Source organism: Choristoneura fumiferana, chromosome Z (genome assembly GCF_025370935.1).
Source record: "Choristoneura fumiferana chromosome Z, NRCan_CFum_1, whole genome shotgun sequence".
Taxonomy (NCBI): domain Eukaryota; kingdom Metazoa; phylum Arthropoda; class Insecta; order Lepidoptera; family Tortricidae; genus Choristoneura; species Choristoneura fumiferana.
The window spans coordinates 32,750,132-32,771,499 of NC_133472.1; the positions used below are offsets into that span (position 1 = coordinate 32,750,132).

General features: G+C 35.3%; 2 protein-coding genes across 8 annotated transcripts in view; both read right to left on the reverse strand.

The window, feature by feature from the left end:
• Nucleotides 1-4,340, reverse strand: part of LOC141434827 (uncharacterized) — a 30,714-nt gene extending 26,374 nt beyond the window's left edge. Inside the window, exons 1-5 of one of the 5 annotated variants that reach the window (XM_074097293.1) lie at nucleotides 4,171-4,337; nucleotides 3,997-4,047; nucleotides 3,887-3,916; nucleotides 3,788-3,814; nucleotides 300-326 (exon numbers count right to left, since the gene is read on the reverse strand). In XM_074097293.1, the coding sequence (XP_073953394.1) occupies nucleotides 300-326; nucleotides 3,788-3,814; nucleotides 3,887-3,916; nucleotides 3,997-4,047; nucleotides 4,171-4,209 (174 nt within the window). In that variant the 5' untranslated portion in view covers nucleotides 4,210-4,337. Of the gene's footprint in view, nucleotides 1-299; nucleotides 327-3,787; nucleotides 3,815-3,886; nucleotides 3,917-3,996; nucleotides 4,048-4,170 lie in introns of all 5 variants that reach the window. The other 4 variants (XM_074097309.1, XM_074097283.1, XM_074097275.1 and 1 more) reach the window with 4 other exon arrangements.
• Nucleotides 4,341-9,021: 4,681 nt separating this feature from the next.
• Nucleotides 9,022-21,368, reverse strand: part of SLO2 (slowpoke 2) — a 149,259-nt gene continuing 136,912 nt past the window's right edge. For all 3 annotated transcript variants that reach the window (XM_074097341.1, XM_074097332.1, XM_074097322.1), the window contains exons 23-25: nucleotides 13,011-13,216; nucleotides 9,797-11,638; nucleotides 9,022-9,316 (exon numbers count right to left, since the gene is read on the reverse strand). In XM_074097341.1, the coding sequence (XP_073953442.1) occupies nucleotides 11,023-11,638; nucleotides 13,011-13,216 (822 nt within the window). In that variant the 3' untranslated portion in view covers nucleotides 9,022-9,316; nucleotides 9,797-11,022. The remainder of the gene's footprint in view (nucleotides 9,317-9,796; nucleotides 11,639-13,010; nucleotides 13,217-21,368) is intronic.

A 21,368-nucleotide genomic window follows, 5' to 3' on the forward strand; every position in this document is an offset into this window, starting at 1 on the left:
CATTTTCGAGCAGTGTCGTGAAAAATATTTTTTGTTATTTGATCCACGAGTGGCAGTATACCTCGTGCCATCCACGAAGACGCGTGATTTTGTCAAAATTAGCCATTAATGACACTGTAATAAGAACCACGGCACGCGTCATCGTGAATGAAGGAAAGAGACTAGCTCGTATAGAAATCCAAACGCGGAAACTACACGTTGGTTTAGTTGCAACTTAGTTGTGCAATAAAGTTACTCGTAGGGTTCTTTTCACAGATAACTTTCCATTTTACGCCAACTGTATATTTATTTGAGCTTACCACAGCCGAGGACATGCTTCCCGTACACTGGAAGTGAATAATCAACTAGGGAGTAAAATGTGCAGATTTGATTTGATTACTAGCTGTGACGTGTCTTCGTTTGCGCAGGGTTCGTTTTGGTTACAATAATATGTTAACGATTTGTTAGACGCATTTCCTGATATATTTTTTTCTTGTATAAAAAAATCCGATCGCCTTCTTTTCCTATAGACAAATTTCCGAACGCCTTCTTTCCCTGTAGACATATTTTCTGATATGTTTATTTTCTTGTATAATAATTTCCGAACGCATTCTTTCCTATAGACGTATTTTCTGATATTTTTAACAGACTTCAAAAAAGGAGGAGGTTATCAATTCGGTTGTATTTTTTTTTTTTTTTTTAATGTTTGTAACCTCAGAACTCCGTCATTTATGAAATTTCAAAAATTTTTTTGATTCTTCTAGAATGCTTTCATTAGGTCCATAAGCAGCAATTAGGATCTGATGATCGGATCTTAAGGAAATCGAGGGAATCTTCAAATATTGTAGGGACACCTATGGTAATTTGGATATATTTAGCAGTAACTCGTGCATTTTGCTCTTGCAAATCATAATTTGGTGAAGTGGAACTGAGGATGAAGACCAGATTTGACAACGGAACTAGTACTATCATAACAAGTATTTCACGGGTTAAATTTAAATATATGATTAATATACTTACCTAGATAAGCAACTAAGAAGAAGCTTTAAGTTAATGATTCTTTCGAACTGATCTGATGCTGAAGCCAGAAGGTACGGAACTCTGTTATAAAACAACGTAACTAAGCTTAATGGAATAGTTGTGAGATGTTCTTTGGCTACGAATCACAGAAATAAAAATTTTTTTACAAAAAAGTAAAACGTAACAAAAATGGAACCGACTACAAAACCTTCTAGGTAAGTAGGTACGTACTAGCTCGAAGTCGGTGACTAGGGATTGAAACCCATAGTATGTAGGTGAAGTAGACGATTCGGTTTACTTTTTGTAAAAAAAATTTTTTTATTTTCTTGTACAAAAAATCCGACGCTTTATAACCGATCTTATTATTTATTGATATAAATTTTTACTTTTAGAAAAAGAGCAGTTGTCATGGGGCTCCTATTTCTGGGCAGCGTGCCCTTCGGGCATATACGAGTAAAGCAACCTAACGAACCTATTTATTTATTTGGACCAACCTATCTATCTATCTTCATAAATAATAAGATCGGTTATAAAGGCGTTTCGGAAAATTTTATACCATATAAAATATAGATCAGTTAATAATAAGACCGGGTAAAAAGGCGATTCGGAATTTTTTCTACAAGTAGAAATATAGATCAGTTAATAATAAGACCGGGTAAAAAAGCGATTCGGAAATTTTTCTACAAGTAGAAATATAGATCAGTTATAAGACCAGATAAAAAAGCGATTCGGATTTTTTTCTGCAAGTAGAAATATAGATCAGTAAATATTACGATCAGAGGAAAAGTCGATTGGATTTATTTATATAAGAAAAAAATATATATCAGGAAATGCGTCTAACAAACCTTTAAGAAATATGTAGGTAAGTTTTGAAATTGGCTTTAACAATTAAATTACAAAAACGCTCACTAGGAAGCCTGATCCTGAGGCATTATTGTTGTTTGTTGTCACCACTTCTTTATTTGCTATTGCTTTGCTCTTCCCCTGTGCGCTTACTGCATGCAACACGTAGTTCTACTTTTTATAAACGTATCCTCTGGGATAAGGAATCATACGTAACAACACCTTCTCCAGAAGATCGTATCTCCTGTATCGCGTTCAAAGTCAAAGTCAAAATATCTTTATTCAATTTAGGCTAAAACAAGCACTTATGAATGTCAAAAAAAATCTACCACCGGTTCGGAAAAACCTCTGTTGAGAAGAATCCGGCAAGAAACTCAACGAGGTATATTTTTTTAAACAGATTTACAATATAATTAAATGATATTATCTATACATCACAAGTATTTACGTTATTTTGCTGCTTAAGGAAGCATTACTTATTGGCTGGGTGCGAAGTACTAGGCAGGGGTAATGAAATCTATCGCAGCGCTCATAGTGGCCAAAAGTAGAAATAATGTAGGCTCTGTCATCTATCATACTCATGTGAATCTGTCATTAACAAAGAGATTTGTTTATGTTTACCACCTTATTTTAGTAATAGATGTTTGTCTTATGGTGCGAGCTTGAATTATTGAACACTGTCCCTGTTTTGTTCTTAATTCCTCTACATCCCGGACATGTCCAGCAGATACCAACAATTATTTTCCTTTCGGAACGGTTTGTGGTTGTAATTTGGTTTGAGTGAACTCACAAAACCGGTCTTCAAAATGATACTCATTAATAGCGATACAAGAACAATTATATATCTTCACGATTATTTGAAGAAACCATTAAAGTAGCTTTATCTTTTTGTTTTACAGTAAAAGTACAACTAAACATGAAGTAAACAAGCCCTGGCATAACCGAAATAAATCACACCGTTTGAATGAATTTGACTTACGTACCTCATTCAACTTTAATTAACTAAAATGAATTCACAACCCTTTGTTCACCCAAACCACGGTATCACACTAATTTTGTATTATAAATTAATACGTGATAGGTTTGATTTTTGTCACAATGTCGCGATGAAATTTCAAAACGTCGAGCCTCAGAGCCAGCAAAGTTGCGGACGATAGGTGGCGCTGATGTCGTGCACAGAGCCAATAGTTTTTGCAGCAACTTTCCAGAGCCCCTTTATTAGTTGCTCTATCGGATTTTTTCTTTTCGAAACAAATAAAAAATAGAAACCCAAAAGAAATGGTTTTGATGGGGTTTTTTTTTATAAAGATTGCTCCCTCCAAGCGTCCCCCGTATCATTAATTTTTATATCGCATTGTCCCAAACCCATCATTCTTTATTCTCCATCGTTTTGTTTTCCTTCGTACAAAGTTATGTCCTAGAGTGAACTTTCGTTCTCTACAGATCCATTCATCAAACATGAATGTTTTTTAATTCGATCTATGAATTAAACAATAACTTTGCTCACCCGCGACCTTATGACAGTTACGTTTATGTAAGATATGTGTGTTCATGCAGTTCCTCCACCTCCACACTGTAAGAACACTCATACCCACAAATCACACAAACCCATCTATCACACCACACTGACGCGTTTCGAACTCAACCAGAGCTCATCTTCAGAGCAACACAACCGTACACCATGCTGTCAGATGTATCTGTTGTACGGTTGCTGATTCAATAAATTAATTAGATCTGTTCTTTAAATAAATATGGACCTAATAAGATATAATTTGTCACTTGATACAGCTTTACATCCAGTTGTTAAGAAATGGATCCAGGGAGATTATTTTCTCATTAGATCAAACTTGTTGAATATAGTGATAAGGTAATGAAAGTTAATTAAAAATAATTAAAATCTACTGGGCTTTACACACAACCATAGTAATTGTACTTTTTTGCTTACGTTTGCTTTACAATCGTTTCCTTGGCACTAATGGAAAAATAAATTAGTTGCTTTTATCAACAATGTTTATTTTATAAAAAAGGATAATATTAACATCACCTTTGCAGAACATGTGTTGGTTGGTGGTGCCTATCGGAATTAAAATAAAGTAATATTATTTTCCGTCTGCAGAGTCAGACGTTTTATTGGTTACTTTGTTAGATACGCACATTCGAATTAGGCTGTGGGTTTTCAGGGACTTGTTGCGCCATAATTGAAGCCTTAAAAATAAAAAAATATATATCAGGTAATTCTATTTTGTATAAAAGAATAATTAGTTAGTATTTATTGGGTACCTACTACTTTCAAGCGTAGATAAAATTAAAATAAGTGTTCATAATTACCATCACAAAAAATCCGACAGCCAACACGTAGTAAGGCATTGGCGGTGTAGTTCCAATAGATCCACAACACTTTAACTATTTAACTTTCGTCATACGGCAAAAAGTAATTAAAATTATCTGTTCGATTTCAAGACAATTTTTTCACGCGATGATCGATACACGGCTGTATGAGTACTCGTAAAGTAGACATGGGCACTGAAGGACACTTTGGATGCGAGTCTTTGAATTTCCATTTTTCATACAAATTAAATACTGCTATCAATGTACGCCATCCTAGAACATAACTGACGTCGCCTGTCACGCTACAAACATCAAGCATTTTGCTTTACATTGCTGCTTCGAATAAATACCATACCCGGTATAATTACTATCACTTGAGATCGCTCTTGAGCGATATTTAATCATTTTCATCATCATCGGACGTAAAATGATCACTGACTCCGTCTTCACTATCAATGATTATATCATGGACATGTAAAGGAGTAGGCTCTCCGTCGAACCAAAAGGGTTCGTATTGCTCGTTATTAAACGCCCAACCGTACTCGGTGGCACTAAGTTTCACACAATCTTTTTCAATGTGGCATTAAGCCACATAGAGGCAACATATGTTGATCTCAGAATATTCTGTTTGTCTTCCAACACGGTGTTATAGTATTCGAACTATAAGTTTTTACTTTATTTAAAAAATGTTTTGTATTATGCGAGGCTGCAAAACTTCTATGAAAAAGTAACAATCGCGCTGAATTTACACTTTTACAATGTTTAACCCCATACATTGAAGCTGTAAACTCTTCAATTGCATTTACGGTTTGTTTGTCAGATAACTTGAATTGTTCATTTGAATTTTGGAACGCATTTTGAAAATGTTTGTTTTTTTGTAACAAATTAAAAGGTTTCACTTTTCCCTGGCGATAAAAGCTGGCGGTGTAATCACACCCAGTATAGGCGTGAAATGCTGGTAAAGCGCGACACAATGTATGTCCCAAAATGTTGGCTAATTTTGTGCAATTCATGCAGTTCATATCATATCTTTGTCCAGGCGCGCCTTTTGAAATCAAGTAAATATTTTTCTCCTCTAATTTGTGTATATTTGCTAAAGCAATAATCAATATATCTGTATCGGACGCATATATTACTATTTGCCGGTAATTTTGGAGTTGTGCAGCGTGAAATATAACCCTGGTATCCGCTTCCTCATTGACTTGTGAGGTGACTCTGGGTGTCAATCTTGGCATTTAATTTTTTTTTATTCTATTCAAAGAGCTAACGATAGTAAATGTTACCATACTGAATTGGCCTATCTATCAGCTTAGCACACAAAAAAAAATCAAGCATCTACCGCAATAATTCACGTCACCATAAATAAAAAATTCATCGTACTCGGCGATAGGTGAAAAATTAAAAAAAAGTCATAACTCCGAAAATACGAAAAATCGCGGAACATACATGGGGGTGATTCAGATAGCCCTCTGGGTCCTCTATCTCCCGGCTTTAGTATATCACTACTTCTTGGGACACCCTGTATAAAATAAACATTTAACAAAATCAACTTTAATAACATCGAGATTCTAGTTTTTCGTACTTATGCGGGTTCTTAATTTATTTGCGATTCACTATCGTTCCCTGATGATGAAGACGTAGAGGAGTCTGTTACACTGATTATAAAACTGTCTACTGCTTTATCTACGGTGTCGACCAGGACGCTTATTTTCATTTCCTCTTTGACTACATGATCGACACAGTTTTTCCATTATGAAGCGTCAATTTTGCTAAGGCCTTCTTCTAGCAAGTTTTTGACACCTGTCATTTTAAAAGTGGTGTTGTTTCGAGCAACTTATCCTTTCACATCTGCCCAAACGAGCTCGATAGGATTGAGCTCGCAGTGGTATGGTGGCAAGCGCAGAACTTCAATACCAGCCTGTTTCGCCATTTCGTCAGTGACGTATGACAGGTACTAGACCTCATATTTTACTTTTGCAAGTAAGTAATTGCGCTTTAATTTCTTTATTGTCAAAAGCAGCAATTCTTTTAGAAGTAAGCCATTCTTGCATGGCTTGTTCTCGCCAACTTGTGACCGGCAATAGTTCTTCGCGTCTTGAATGGTAGCTGGCATTGTCCATTACGATGACGGCTTTTTGTTCGACTTTGGAACACATTATACACACATTATACCACTAATAATTATTATATATACTAGCTTTTACCTGCGGCTTCGCTCACGTAAATGAGGAAAGTCATATGCCAAATTTAGGCACAAATTAGTCGAGGCGTTGGAGTCGAGCAAACAAACACATTATTATAAGAAACAGATCTTTTTACATTTATATTTATTGGTCACAAAAGAAAGTTACAGATAAAATTATTAGCAGTTAATCTTACCTATTCCTATTTATACACATTATATACTACGGAAATCTACTGCAATACGTCTCTGTAAATGACGTTTTGAGATTTTTGTTCGTCTGCGTGTAATACACAGATTTCTGGCTCTCGATCACGCGAGTAGCCAACATAGAGCTGCCCGTGCGAAAAACAGGGGGTGCCACTTTTATTGTTTGCCCTTGGCTTTTATTTATCGCTATCAAAAAAAAACACTTTTAAAGTGAATTGCAACCGTTTAAATTGAAAGGTAAAGTTTGTTGGGATGATCGGTATTCGTGGATTTAATACCGTTTCCCCTCTCGCTTCGCCGGTTAGAATCGTTGCCTGGACAATGCTTCTTTTTAGTTCCGTAATGCGTCACCTAGTTTCATTGCACAATCTTGGGGCATCCAGGTTGCGCATTAGTATAACAGGGAACACCAGTCTTCAACTCTAACTTGTGGGGTGGAATCTCCGACAGCTCTAATGAATTGAAAAACTCGACTGGATATGTAGTCGTGGCATCACTTGTCATTACTGTGTCGATAGACATATATTATGTGGTCACCTCAATTTTCTTATTGAATTTTTATACCGATTCGTTTTTAGGCGCCCTCGATTGCTCTCTCGTAACCACTCTACGTAACCACTGCTCGTTGTTCAAATTTTGTTGTAAGTTCGGAAACACCTCATTGATTAGGTTGTCTTCCGAGCTAACAACATTACAGAAATGGTTTTCAAATTTTACTAAGCCTTCCGCATCCGTTACCATGCGGCCTTCGCCAATCTCCTGGAGCCATTGCGTAAAGAGCCCAGACTCGATCATTGTAGAGCTGTACTCTCATATTAGTAGCGAAGTGAAGTTTCTCTATCTCTACCTTTGTGCACATTGGTGAAGCCTTGAGGCATGCGTTAATTTCGTCTTCAGCAGTGCCTCTTTCGTTGACCGGAAGCGTCTGTCGAAAATCACCCGCAAGCAAGACTACCATGCCACCCATCAACTACGATTGCCGCGAATGTCTAGCAGGCTACGATCGAGTGCTTCAATTGCACGTTTGTGTGACATTGTGCATTCGTCCCATATTATTTATTAATGTGCAAACAGCTCCAACAGAGCTCCGCGGCCCCTGTTCATGCTAATTCACAGGTAGGTATTTCCTCACTCGCAAGGTTAAGCGGAAGTTTGAACACTGAATGAGCAGTTCTTCCTCCGCTAAGCAAGGTCGCGGTAATACCGGATGATGCAACAGCTATCGCGATATCCCTGCATTGGCGCAACTGCGCTAGCAGTTAATTTAATAAGAATGTCTTACCGCACTCCCTGGTGCGTCTTAAAAATAAAAGCCTCCTTCTCCGTTACTAACCAGACTCAAAATTAGATCGTCTTTGCTCTGGTAGTAACAGGGGTTCATTTTGAGCCCCCAAAGTAACGTTGTCATAACTGAACTCTCTGAGCAAATCCGTGGATAACTCCCCTGTTCTTTGAGGAGTTGGCATGCCGAAATCAGATTTCCCACCATTACGAAAACTTTGTCTTCTATTCTCTATTCCGTTTTAGCGTGAAGGAGTAACAAACGTACACACACACACACACACACACACACACACACCATGGAATTCTCAATTTTTTTGTTAAATCAAAAGTTTATTATGCCTCTTAAGTATTTAGGTATAGTCTGTGAAATTTTAAGAAATTTTTTTTTTCCCACGAAAATTATGTCTAAAGTTGTTATAAATATCATTGTCATTTTTGCGATGACCTGTCCGAGCCTGTATTAAGTCACCCAGTGCCTGGAATCTAGTTTCCATAGTCCGCGTCAGTGCCGCAATGGCCTGCTCGGTTATAAATTGCCATCTTTCCTCTACCCTTAATTTTTGTCTCTGAATCTCTAGGTTATCCTCGTGCTGCCTTACGAAAAAATTGAGCTATGACTCGTCATTACATAAAAAATTCAGCGCCGCTTGTTTAAAGTGTGATAGCGGACGGCGACTTCGACGCGGACTACCTACGCGTTTGCCCATGTCGGGCTGGGATGCGCCCACCATGGACTCGCGCTGGCGGTGTTGGCGCGATCGAATTTTCTGATGGTGGTCTTAGGTTGGTGGCCGTGTGGCGGTGGTGTTCCATGTGCAGGAGAGTTCTGTGGTCCTCTTGGATACAGCGGAGCTGAAGTGGGCAGTACAGGCGATGCCATAGTCCAAAAATCTATGTCTATGGCTGTATTAGGTTCCTGCGATGCAAAAAAAGCACGCATTGTATTTCCTTATAATGTAATTTTTCCTTTTTGGAAGTAGGTATTTATTTGTAGTTTTTACCCTTAACTAGTATTTTTATTATATGTTGCAATACATGTTGTTATCGTATAAACTCTAACTGTTGTACCCAGTAGGTACGCACACTGGTTCCTCGTCCATACTAAGGTGCGTCAAAAATACTAAATGCTCAGTGTACTTACTTACTTATTTTAGTTTAAAAAACACATATTATTAAAAAAAGGATAATTAGTGGACTTTATTTTAATCATTTATATTGATAATAAATAACATAAAAATATCTAGGTTATAAATTAAAAGCTAATTTAGAATTAACAAACTCCCTTTTAAATGATATTGTAACGTATCCGCACGCCTTAAATCGAGTTATCCGTTACAATGAGTGAGTCTCACGTGTTCGAAACAAACTCCTTAATTATCATATATTGTTGTTTCGTTAATTTCGCTTCCACAATGAGAGAAAGAACTTCACTCGCCAAAGCCGCCCTACCAACATCATCAGCAACTGAAACTGAAGAAAATTGAATGTTATTAAGAGATTATGGCATCTTGGCTAAGACTATGGCCGTGGACTTAAGTTATTTTCATTTATAATAGATATGATAAAGATATATAGAGATACTTTCAAGAATTGAATTGAATTAATATGAAAGAGGATTCTCGGTCATCGTTTATCCACCATTACGTCTCATATTTCGTTTTCTAGAATTGTTTTACCGTACAACGGCAAAACCTACTAGACACTGGCAAAATTGTCCTCCAATACCAACTATATGAAAGAGGGTAGGAAGTAGTGTTGCTGGCGGGAAAGTTTCCGAATTATTCCCGTGGACTACTTAGGAAACATTAAGAAGTATTCGTAAACATTGGGAATATTTCGATTGACAAAAGTAGGAAGTAAAAAATAAAAAACGTGACAATGAATATAAATATTATATATATATTTGAAAGAGTGCACAATAAGACGTAATAATATTAATAATAGACGCACCTGGTCGCTGCTTTTTAACGCATCTGTTAACTTGGAGATGGCGCAGTGTCGTGTAACATGTTTTGAACATGAAACTACCGTGAGACTCACTCATATTAAAACTTATTCACAATTATGCTGGTCAGGTGGTCGTAGTATCATGGTGGTGTGGTGGTCATTCAGTTATTCATGGTGATTGATGAACAACATGCATCTCATTTTTTCTCATTTCATGGGGGCCACTTCTATCCAATTATATTGGTTGCCTGGTAAATTATTATAATCATTTAAATAGCAGTGAACAAGATATTCGTTCTCTGTATATTTCCTTATTTACCACCCATTGTGCATTAAAATCCCTCTCCGTTCGCGTTACTAATTGTTTTATATCAGTATTATATCTTAGAGGTGGTAGGACGGAGATGCAGACACGTTTATACCTAAAGTCATTTTATGTCAAAAAAGAAATGAAACTATTTTTATTTTCAATCTATGTTTATCTCCGTAATATACACAAAAGGCAACTATTGATACTCTTACAGAGTTAAATGGACTTACTTCTTTAATATTGTATATAAAACAGATTACAAGTATTGTAACAAATATTGTCTGATAATATAAGCTCTATAACAAAAGATAACCAAACCGTGTCATTTTCTTAAATTGTATACCATTCCATGTGCGAGTCAAATATGTCTTTGCTAACTATTCTACTAACAATAAGATCATTTTTGAATATCATAGGATATTATTAATATAATAATTACGGAATCTGTAAAATTTAAATTTTCCTTTGGTCAGTAAAATCTAAATAAAAAGAAGATAATCCTTCAGTATAATATTTTTCTATTTTATGTATTTACAGGTAACATTTCATGAGATTTCTCTTATTTACATATACGTTTGATTTATTAAGTTCAAAAAAGCTCTGCTATTTACACTTTCAGCACTATGCTGATAATAATGCCGCTTATGTATAGTACCTAGTTGATCCCGCTTAAATTACACAGCTTCTGTAGCGACTAGCTACACCACTCCTAGTTATCGTTATTATTTTTATCTTTAAAATAGTTTCACTTACTCAATTAACAAGGCTAATAAATTCACTACATGAAAAGTAGAGACGCTACTAGTTGTTACTGTGCTCCATGTAATAGTGGATTTCTAAGTGTCAGCGGATGACGCTAGTTCTATGTCCACCTATTTCTCACAACGGAGCTCAGTCGTCGTCCCCACATAAGATGGTATCATACAATGGTTCCTTGTAGATGCTGAGTATCCGGAGCAGGCGATGGGGCCAGGGGGCCAACGGAGGCCGAGGGCAGCGCCGCGGCCACCTCCTGGTACCCTCCGAGCGGCATGCTACCCGGGAAGCGGTCCGGAGGGGTCTCCTCCGGCGGCGTAACTTCCAACCCTATACTACCATTTAAAGCTATTTTAATCGCGTTTAGATTTTGTTGTTGCTGTTGTTGTTGATGTTGTAACAAGGAATTAAAATGTGATATGCCAATTTCTTCAAGACTGCTTTTTCTGCGCCGGGAGCCGACGCCGCTGAGACCTTGTCGTAAAGAATTAGATCTCCGTAGAAGTATATCGTCTACAACTCTGAGCGAGTTGGACCGTCCTCTAAAATCAGTAATGATGGTTGGACTATCTGGCAAGGATAACGAATTGGCTTTCGTAGTGGAGAGTGGTGGAGCTCGCGGTTGATTAAAGTTTGCTCCCATTCCAGATCCTCTTCTACTGGATGCACCCTGGGCTTGAATTAAAGCTTGAGAACAAAAACTTATGTTTGATTTTCGACGGCTATTGTGGCGTTCAAACGTCTTCTGCGCGGAAAAAGGCGACGGCCTTACTAAATATCTGCAACAAAGAGAGGCCTTTCACCGACATAGAATTACAGCCATTTGCAGTTGTGCTCTAAGATTTCTCTTAATAAGAACAGCGCCCGGTTTATGCGACATTACAAATTCACAATCTACAAGTTAAGCATGATCGTTGATTGAAAATTGAAAGAACTCTACAAAGAGTTGAAGGTAAAATTGGACTTTATATCTACTAGACACAACCAACTGAATCAAACTTTCCATGAGTCGTTGAGCAGATTTATGGGTAATTGACCTCACAGTCGGCGTTAATGACGATCACACTGAGTGTCGGGTAAGTGGTACATTTGCAGAATAATATCCATAAGACCATTTCGTATAAGTCGTTCAATACAGGTGCAAATCCATTTACTTCTTAAGACACGCTTGTTGAGAAAGTTGTATTTTTAGACCAGTTGCGTTTTAGGCGAAAAGCGTTTTAGACCAGCTTCCAGTTGCGTTTTAGACCACTTGCTACTTAGGCCAGCTGCTTTTTAGACCACATGCTACATAGACCAGTTGCTTTTTAGACGAAGTGAGACTAACCCAATTACTGTGTCACCGTACCCATCCTATCCGAAAAGTACCTACTATAGTGATGGCAATGGGTACGAGTAGCAAAATACCATTCCAAACTAAAATTATTTTATTCAAACTATCTCCGAGAAATCCGGGAACAGTAGTGATCAACGCTCGAGTGTTACGAATATTGACATTTATAAGCCAAGACATCTTTGATTTTTCGAAACGTTATGTTTGAGTATGTAGATAAATCAAGGTCTAAACCATCAGAAACAACAAGCATCAAGCAGTTGATCTCGGCTTTTCCTCAAACTAGTTATGTACAGTCAAGTGTAAAAATATGAACTTATTCAAAGTTTCAAAAATAAGTACCACACTTTTATTCCAACGCAATAAGGCCGTAGTAACATATTTTTGAGTGGTTCGAATAGATACTTATTTTGTTATTTTCGCACTTGACTGTACCTATGAGCTGACAAGAACGGAGGACGCAGAACGCATCCAGTTAGGAAGTCTCTCATGCTCGGACGGGCCGAACACCGAGGAATTAAAATCCCATCGTCCGTGTACCAATGAGTTAAGTAGCCGTAGTCGGAATAACTTGAATAACAAGTTTTCTCAAGTCTACTTAGTTTCATTCGATGTATTGTCCGATCAATTGATTCAGCAGGAAATATAAAATCGCCATCATTTGAACTCCAAGGAAATTTTAGTATCTATCCTTTTTGTTCGATAATATAACTATGAGAAACTAATAAGGAAAACCTTTCGTCGTGAGAACAATCGGAATAATACGGTTGATTGACAAGATATTTTTGGAGTAATCACTTAAGACTATAAAAACTTACATTATGTCACCTTCTTGTATGTTTAAATCACAGCTGGGATTAATTATGACGTATGACAAACTGTTGCGCTTTTCGCTAACGTCATCATAGTCAATTCCGGTGAGATTTAAAGACTCCATCCGCGATCGCACTAGATTGGCGATTTCAGCTCTTTCTATTTGCTGCGCGTGGTTATCTCGTGCTTCATCTGCGAGACTTGTAGAGTACTGTGAATTTGAGGAAAATTTAAATATATATACATATATTAAACACAGCATCTGTTGTCGAGCTCGAGTTAGCTTTTTGACTAGTATTTAGATCATTACGTGTCATTAATTCTATCAAAAATAAAATATATATTTTCCCTATAATTCGGTGATTCCTCCCTATTTATAGACCAATATTCTGTACTATCAATACCACGAAGAAGATTATTACCGTTGCTTTGGCTACTATATGTGGACTCTTTTGATATATTTGGAGAGTTATGACTGTTAGAGGAAGAGTTACATGACTCATGTTGATAGAAAGTTACCGGTTTCTGTTCTGTACATGGATATGTCTAAAAGCTTTAACTTTGTCCACCACAAAATTATACCAATATGGGATATAAGGTAACGTACATTTAAATTAAATCTCATTTAATAATTCGCAAATCGATTGAGTCTGTTTGACTACCAAGAAGAAAATCACTATAGTTTAGACTTTTAAGCATTTAAAAGAATGTAAACAAACGGGAGCTGTCAAAAATGACAGATGAGGTTGTGAACCTTTATGACGAGAATAAGAATCGAAAATGTAGCTAGTGCTAAATAGGTACGCTATTGAACTTCTTCTAATGATTCCATTTTATGTAAAAGCATGAAATCTGAACGTTGTTAATAATCAATAATATCACTGGTGAATAAAGTAATTGCTAGTCTTTCATTAAAATTTTGTGTAGTATCTATATCCTATCTACTAATCCACCACCGCAATACCACCCAAGTCAATATAATCAACGCTATTCACTAATCTTGGTTTTGTCGCAGGTGGCGGTGGAGATAGAACACAATCGTGGGTTTTGTATTCTTTGAAAACACTGTAGACGGTAGGAATCGAGGCAGCCATCTTTCTGCCGTTTTTTGGGTTACTTATGTCAGTTTTGGATGGATATCTCTCTTTTGGCCACGTTTCTTCGACATATTTAAATATGTTCACAAGCACGTTCTTTTCCAATGATGTAAGATGTCCTGTCTTAGTTCGCTTCTTCTGCGGAGAAGGAAATGTAAGCAAGGAACTAGCCCGGCTAGTTCCCGGCTCGCCATCACCCATGTCTTCGTAAAATACACAACTCCGTAACAAAATAAACAAATTAACAGAAAACAACAAACTTAACAAAGAACAACAATAAATGAATTTCTAAAACACCACAAATATCGCACTCGCATCAGATTACAACAAGAAATGGCGAATGTCAAACCGACAAAGTTAAAAATCACGTAGGGTAGGTGTTTACGACACTTTCTATTTTAGTCGCATTACATTCTGATTAAATAAAACCTTGCATTTTAAACCTCTGCAAGATTGGGTATTTTTTAGTGACAATTTAGAAATTAAAAATATTTTTGTATCCGTAAATGTGTACATATTCAGTAAAATTAAGCGTAATTACAATTTATTAGAATTGAACGAACTGAAGTAGGTTGCTCATTTATTTTAAAATAATAAATATTGATCAGGAACCGAACATTGTCTCAGAAATAACCTCTTTAATGGTTTGTTTACATTCTTTTAAATACCTAAAAGTCTAAAGCATAGTTCATTTGATTGTAGAGTAATATACTTATGGCGTACGACAGGGGAGTGTCCTAGGTCCCCTACTCTTCCTAATGTATATTACTGACCTTACCTCACTCAAGCTATAAGTCACTTAATCAGTGCTATTTAATGATGACAGCACTACCGCTAAGACGAGCCAAGCGAAGCGCAATGGCACTATCTACACTACCTAATATGAGAGACTATGCATGTACATTAGGACACTATAAATCTAACTTTACATTTACCAAATCTAAAATGGCTAAACAAATATAATTTTCACGTCAAACAAATTAAAAACAAATATAATCTTCACGTTAAACAAATAATCACACTATAATATCATAAATATGTGAAAATAACTGAAGTCAAAAATATGTATTACTCGTTACTGCACCATGTCTATCAGATAAACTACAACGCAATACTCTTTATTGCACACCTCATAGAAGTATACAGATACATAGAATGGAACGTAAAAATATTTTTGTCAGGCCCGTACCATATCTACAATTATGTTAAACTATTAAAATTCAATATAGCCGAATTCAGTAATAGCTGACTTCGAAAATATGTGTACAGTCGAGAGCATAAATACCTATACAGTCATAGCGTCAAATATATGTATACTTTGACCTTATGGTTAGTAGCATACAATAAAATACAATGACGGTTTATTGTACACCACAAATAGTAAGCAATACAGAAACAGGAACACAGAGTAAAATTACAAGTTAAAAAAAATCGTAAAAACTAATGCGAAACAAACTTAAAACAAACCTAAAATACAAATTAAACCCGAAAAGAAAATAAATAAAAAACTGTTCTCTGGGTATGTATCGTTTGAGATTTTAACCCATGGTCTATGCTTTGAAAAGCAAACGAATGTTATTGCAACCACAACGTGCCTTGTCAAATGGCTCTAAAATCGGCTTCTTCTATAATTCGCTATGTGTCAGGCGTTTCGACGATTCTACTGAAAAGTAAATAAGTTACAGTAAGTTGACCGAGAGGCATCTGTCAAATGATTGAAGAGAAAAACGTGAGACAGATGTATGTGATGACAAGACTGTACTGTTTTCGATGATTGTCAAATTGCTCACCTAAAATTGCATGGTTATTTTTATTTTCAACATTCGACCATAGCTATATGTTTTAAACGCCTATTGTTCCATGTTGCTCAGATATATTTGATACGTTGACTGTTTAGATACCAGTGGTTGACATTGACAGATAAGGTATCAATGCCTACATATTTTAGTCTGTCATTATACAGATATTTTTGTCCTCCGTTATGTTGACATGTTTATGATATACTTGTGTAGAAATTTCCGACCCTTGTTTTGTTCACATGTATATGAGAAACGTGTATACAAGGTGTTAATTAAATAACTGAAAACCTCAGATACCCCAAAAATATTTTTTCATTTTTAAGTTGTTTAATCATATTCTAAAAATAAGGACGCATTAAAATCCTTGGCTATAATGGATGATACGGATTTGGATAGAAGCCTAGTATTTACTAGGGTGATCTCATCTAATTTGGTGATAAAATCGTATTTTGAATAAAAGTCCATGTTATTATCAATCAATGTCTTTACTTTTAATAGGAACTGCAGACAGTCCTGTTATTGGCATAATCATGCCTTTAAATCTTAATTAAATATAAATAATACTGTTCATAATCCACATTTCTTCAACTTTAAGCATAACCTTAAGTCGGTGATACGTACTACTCTAATTAGACTATAACCAAATAACACAAGTTTTAATTTTTTTTATCACCTAATTAGGTATAATGAAGTTTATTTAAAATATATTTGGAAAACAATATTAATTAGTATTAAATTAAATTGCACGTGGGTATATTTTTTTGTAATAAACAATGAAATCTATTAATTTTGAACATTTAACTGCCGTGTGACTCACATATAGTGTGATCGTACCTTTGTAGAGCGATGTTGTTAGTGTTGTGTGCTACCCTACATTTGACAGTTCCAACCTAAATGACGTTGAAAACGCTCCTGAGAGGAAGGACAAGCAAGGGCTACGGATTAGCCTGAAACATGTCGAGCTAAACTCGATTTAAGACGTGAGTGATCCGGGTCAATGCCATTTAATATGAAATCTATTAATTGCCATTTAATATGAAATCTGGAATTGTCGACCCTACTACATGCATCACACATAAATATTTTTTGGTTCTTATCATTATCAACTTTCTTGACTCTGGCAATGGAGTTGATACGGCTTCATGCAAAATTAACAAACTATCCAATCTGCGCCATTTTCAACCGACGAAAAAAAAACGGAGGAGGTTCTCAAGTCGACTCGATTTTTTTTTTAATGTATGACCACGCATTACTTTTTACAGAGTAGTTCCATTTTGATAATTCTTTTTTTATTGGAAAAGGTATACTCCAAACTTGGTCCCATATAAATTTGGAAGAAAAATTCCAACCGTAAGGTTAGAAAAACAGAGGTTGATTGATTGTAATGTATGACCACGTATAACTTTTTACAGAGTAGTTCGATTTTGATAATTATTTTTATATTGGAAAGGGGTTGAAGTTGAACCTTGAAGTTGGTCCCATATAAATTTGGAAAAAAAACCTACCCTAAGGATGGGAAAAAAATATAAAATAAAAACTTTTTAACAGAAAAAATTAAACCGCCGATGCTTTATACATATGTATAATGTCATGTTTGACTCCAATACGTTTTCAATGGCTGATTTTATTTTTTTAGATTCATTATACTCGCGGTTGTTTTATTTTTATTTTATCGTCATCCATGTTCTGAAAATTAAAAAATTACAACGAAATTAAAAAAATAACTCGTGTAATTTGGTGATAAAGAAAAGACCCCCAAAATAATATACTAACGTTGCTTATGAACTGCAACTTTATTAATTATGAATTATTCAACACAATACATGCAATAAATAATTAAAATACACGCGTTATAATTAAATTTCACTTATATCTTTAACTATCTTGTTTAATTCGGTGATACCGTTGTAGCGTCAAATTTTTGAAAGTTGGTGTTGTATTTCTTCATATGACTACCAATATTACGATTTAATAAACAAATGAAATTTTCCGTAATGAAATGAAATGACACATAACCAAATAAATCTAGTCATAGCCTTTATTTTGCAAAATGTTAGTTATTTATTTTCGTTAGATACCGTTACCAGAATACATTAAAAAAAAAACAGAAATTATCAAGTTATGCTTCAGGAATTGAACCTGGCTCTTCAAAATTCCGTGTTGCGTGGTCACCATACCGGGGATATTGGTAATTGAGGTGGTTACTTCTACTAGAGCTAATTTGTTTTCATTTTGATCCAGACTACCTGGGGTATGTTGTGTGGTTTTCGAGTTATATTTTTGTGCTTTTAAAAAAACCAGTCTTTCAACCTGAAGCCAGTATTTATAAAAATAAAAACAAAAAACACATGAATTTGGACCCTAAAACACATTTTTCTGATAACTGATGAAGTGATGAATATGGGACTTCTTAAAGAACCATGTGAAAAACTTCTAAAACAAAAAAAAAGGATAATTATATCACAGTTAATAATATTTTCTTAGATTTCTTTTAATTAAGAAGCGAATGGACAAAAAAATACGATGGGGCTCAAAGGGCGTAAAGGACATTTGGGCGTAAAGGCACTCTCTATGGCATCTTATACAGTTTTTTTTTTCTCTATCGATCTGTATAATCCACGAGAGGAAATTCGTTCATAAATGTCCTTTACGACCTGTGTTGTTGTAGTCCCTAAACACAGTTATTTTTAAAAATTTGGGATATAAAGAACAAAAAAAATACTGAATCATCAAGGCAGTAAATATAATGTATGTTAAAAAACACCGGTATTAAAGCGACCTATATTTCTACACTGCCTTTATTGCCTCGAAAAAAATTTAAGACATACGGCGTAAAAGTTGTAATTTATTCAAGTGTCCTTTACGACCAACAAATTTTTCAACGTTTATTTTGTTTTTTTAAGACCGCAGCCTAATATAATCAAAAGTGTGGAATATTATGATTTTTTTACTCTTTGAAACGGCTTAAGTTATTGCCATAAGAAGTTGAACTTTCCTATACGACCCATTGAAAGCAAAATTTGTGATAATGTGATTTACAGTTAGTTATAGTTATCTTTGTAAGTCTTTACTAACATAGGATTTAAGTATTTAATGTACCCACTTACCAAAATACTTACCTATAGATGATTGTAAAAATTGATTATTATTATTATATTATTATTACACCCTTGTGAACCAAAAGTTTACTTAGTCTTAAAGTGCATCTGATTCAATCCTTGTATAGGGTCCAGGGCGTATAGCGCACGTATCTCTGTAACCATACAGTTTGCATCTAATTGGAGTATATTAACAAAAACTACAAGAAATTCTAAGCTCTTCGTCAATAGAAGACTTTTATGTAACATTAGAAACAACAAAACTATATATTTTTTATTTATGTTTTTGCTTCTGTTGAAAAGTTGTGTTTTGTGTTTTACGCCCTTTGAGCCCCAAGGTATCGATATGATGGCTTAAAAATTACAGAAATTATTTCCCTTATAAGCTTTTTAAAAAGGTAAAAAATATTGTCATCATTCCACAAGATTACTAAAAGTAAGTGATACTAATACTGGGCTGTCCCATAAGTAAAGAGTCAAAATTGAAATTGAAATATTTAATGAAAAAATATAATTAAGTGCTAGTATTTACATTAAGTCCAATCAAGAATATAATCATATTTGTTATTTTATATTAAATTTGCTAGTGCAACGCCTTTATAGCCAATTTTTCTAAGGTTTATTGCGGCTCGCCTCATTACAGCTTTTCCTGACCTAGTAGCCACAATTTTAGCCAATCTAGTCCATCGATTTTTAAATGCAGCCAATGATTTGGCTTTTTCCGTTTGTTTTTATATTCTCGTTTGCATAAAGACCAAAAAGTTTCAATTCCACGAGCTTAGTATAAAATCTATCCCCGCAGCCTCTAAATGTTGGGTGACTTTCGTGGCGTAGTGGCATTACGCCATATCCGGCCAGAATATAATTTCTTCCCTATGGTAATATTTATCAATGAAGGGAATCAATCGCTTTATTAAACATTCTCTCAGGTAAATGCGTGCGTTCATAGAGCCTGTGCAAATATGTGGTTCAGACGTATTACCACTTTGGTCTATGGCTTGCCAAACGAGGTATTTATTGAAAAAATTGGCCTTTGTATGACTTTTTGTGAATATTCTACAGCGTCCCGATTGTTTGCGTGGTAGTATTGCTTTCCAGGAACATCCATTGGGTCCTCGGGCACGTAGGTCTCGTCATCAATTATAAGGACTTTTTTCAGTGTTTTTTCATACACTCTTCGGCATCCTCTTTTAGCTCGCACTTCCTGGTCTTTAATATATTTAGGAGCAGATCATTTCGCAAACGCTTTAAGCTGTAGGTCGTGTGTTTTCATTCGAGCTATACTTGACTTCGATATTTTCAATTTATCCGCAGCAACTCTAACAGATATCGAGGGATTCCGTTTATAAACTTTTTTTACCTTATTTATATTCTTAGGCGACGAAATAGTACGTTTTCTTCCGGGAATGTTTTTATAAATATGTCCATGCGTTTCTTCAAAACACTTTATAATTCGATATAAAGTAGTTCTTCTGACTCCCTCTGGAGAAAAATGACGTCTCGTGTCCCTCTCTCCATGACATTCATAAAATTGAATAACTCTTTTTGCAAATACTTCGTGTTCAGCTCTCTTCATTATTAAAACTTTAAAAATACTTTCGAAATTCCCGCTTGATCTGACAGATATAATGCCTACGGCGGCCATGACAGTTATTTTTCTTAAAAAAATAAAAATCTTTTCAACCAGTTCGAAATTTGAAATTTGTCTCTTTACTACTGGGACAGCCTTTAATTACACAACTGGTAGCAGATTTGCTAAAAATTATTAGGTACTTTCGATTTTCACTAATGTATGGATGTAATCACACACGATGTTTTATAGTAATTATGTATTTCTTCCTGCTGGCACGATTAACCGGGTTTTGTTTTTTTTAATAAATTCCTTTATTTAGGACGAAAAGCGAGTTGTATTTAAAAAATAATAATTAAATAACTCGAAAATCACAAAATGTAGACCCCTAGTTGAAGGACCAAAATTATTAGGTAGTAACTAGGTCGAATTACCAATCACCCTGTATGTAAACACCATGCTTAGCTATGGCATACACACAGAAACTTTTCATTGTATTCTCGAGACGGTTATGATCAATTAGGTACTTTAAGAATAAAATTTAAGGTATTTTACATTTTCTTTTCTTTTTCTGTTGCTTATTCTTACTATAGGTAATTTGTACACAGTAATACTGTTGCTGTCATGCAATATTTGCTAAGCATTATGCCATAGCACGTGAATGAAGATTTTTGAAGTTAATATGTACACAAATAATTTCATCTATCACACTACTTTAAGATCATAAGTAACTATAGTCATTAATAATTATTGCATGTGGCAATAGTGCAAATACGCACAAAAGGTTGCCCAAAGCAGT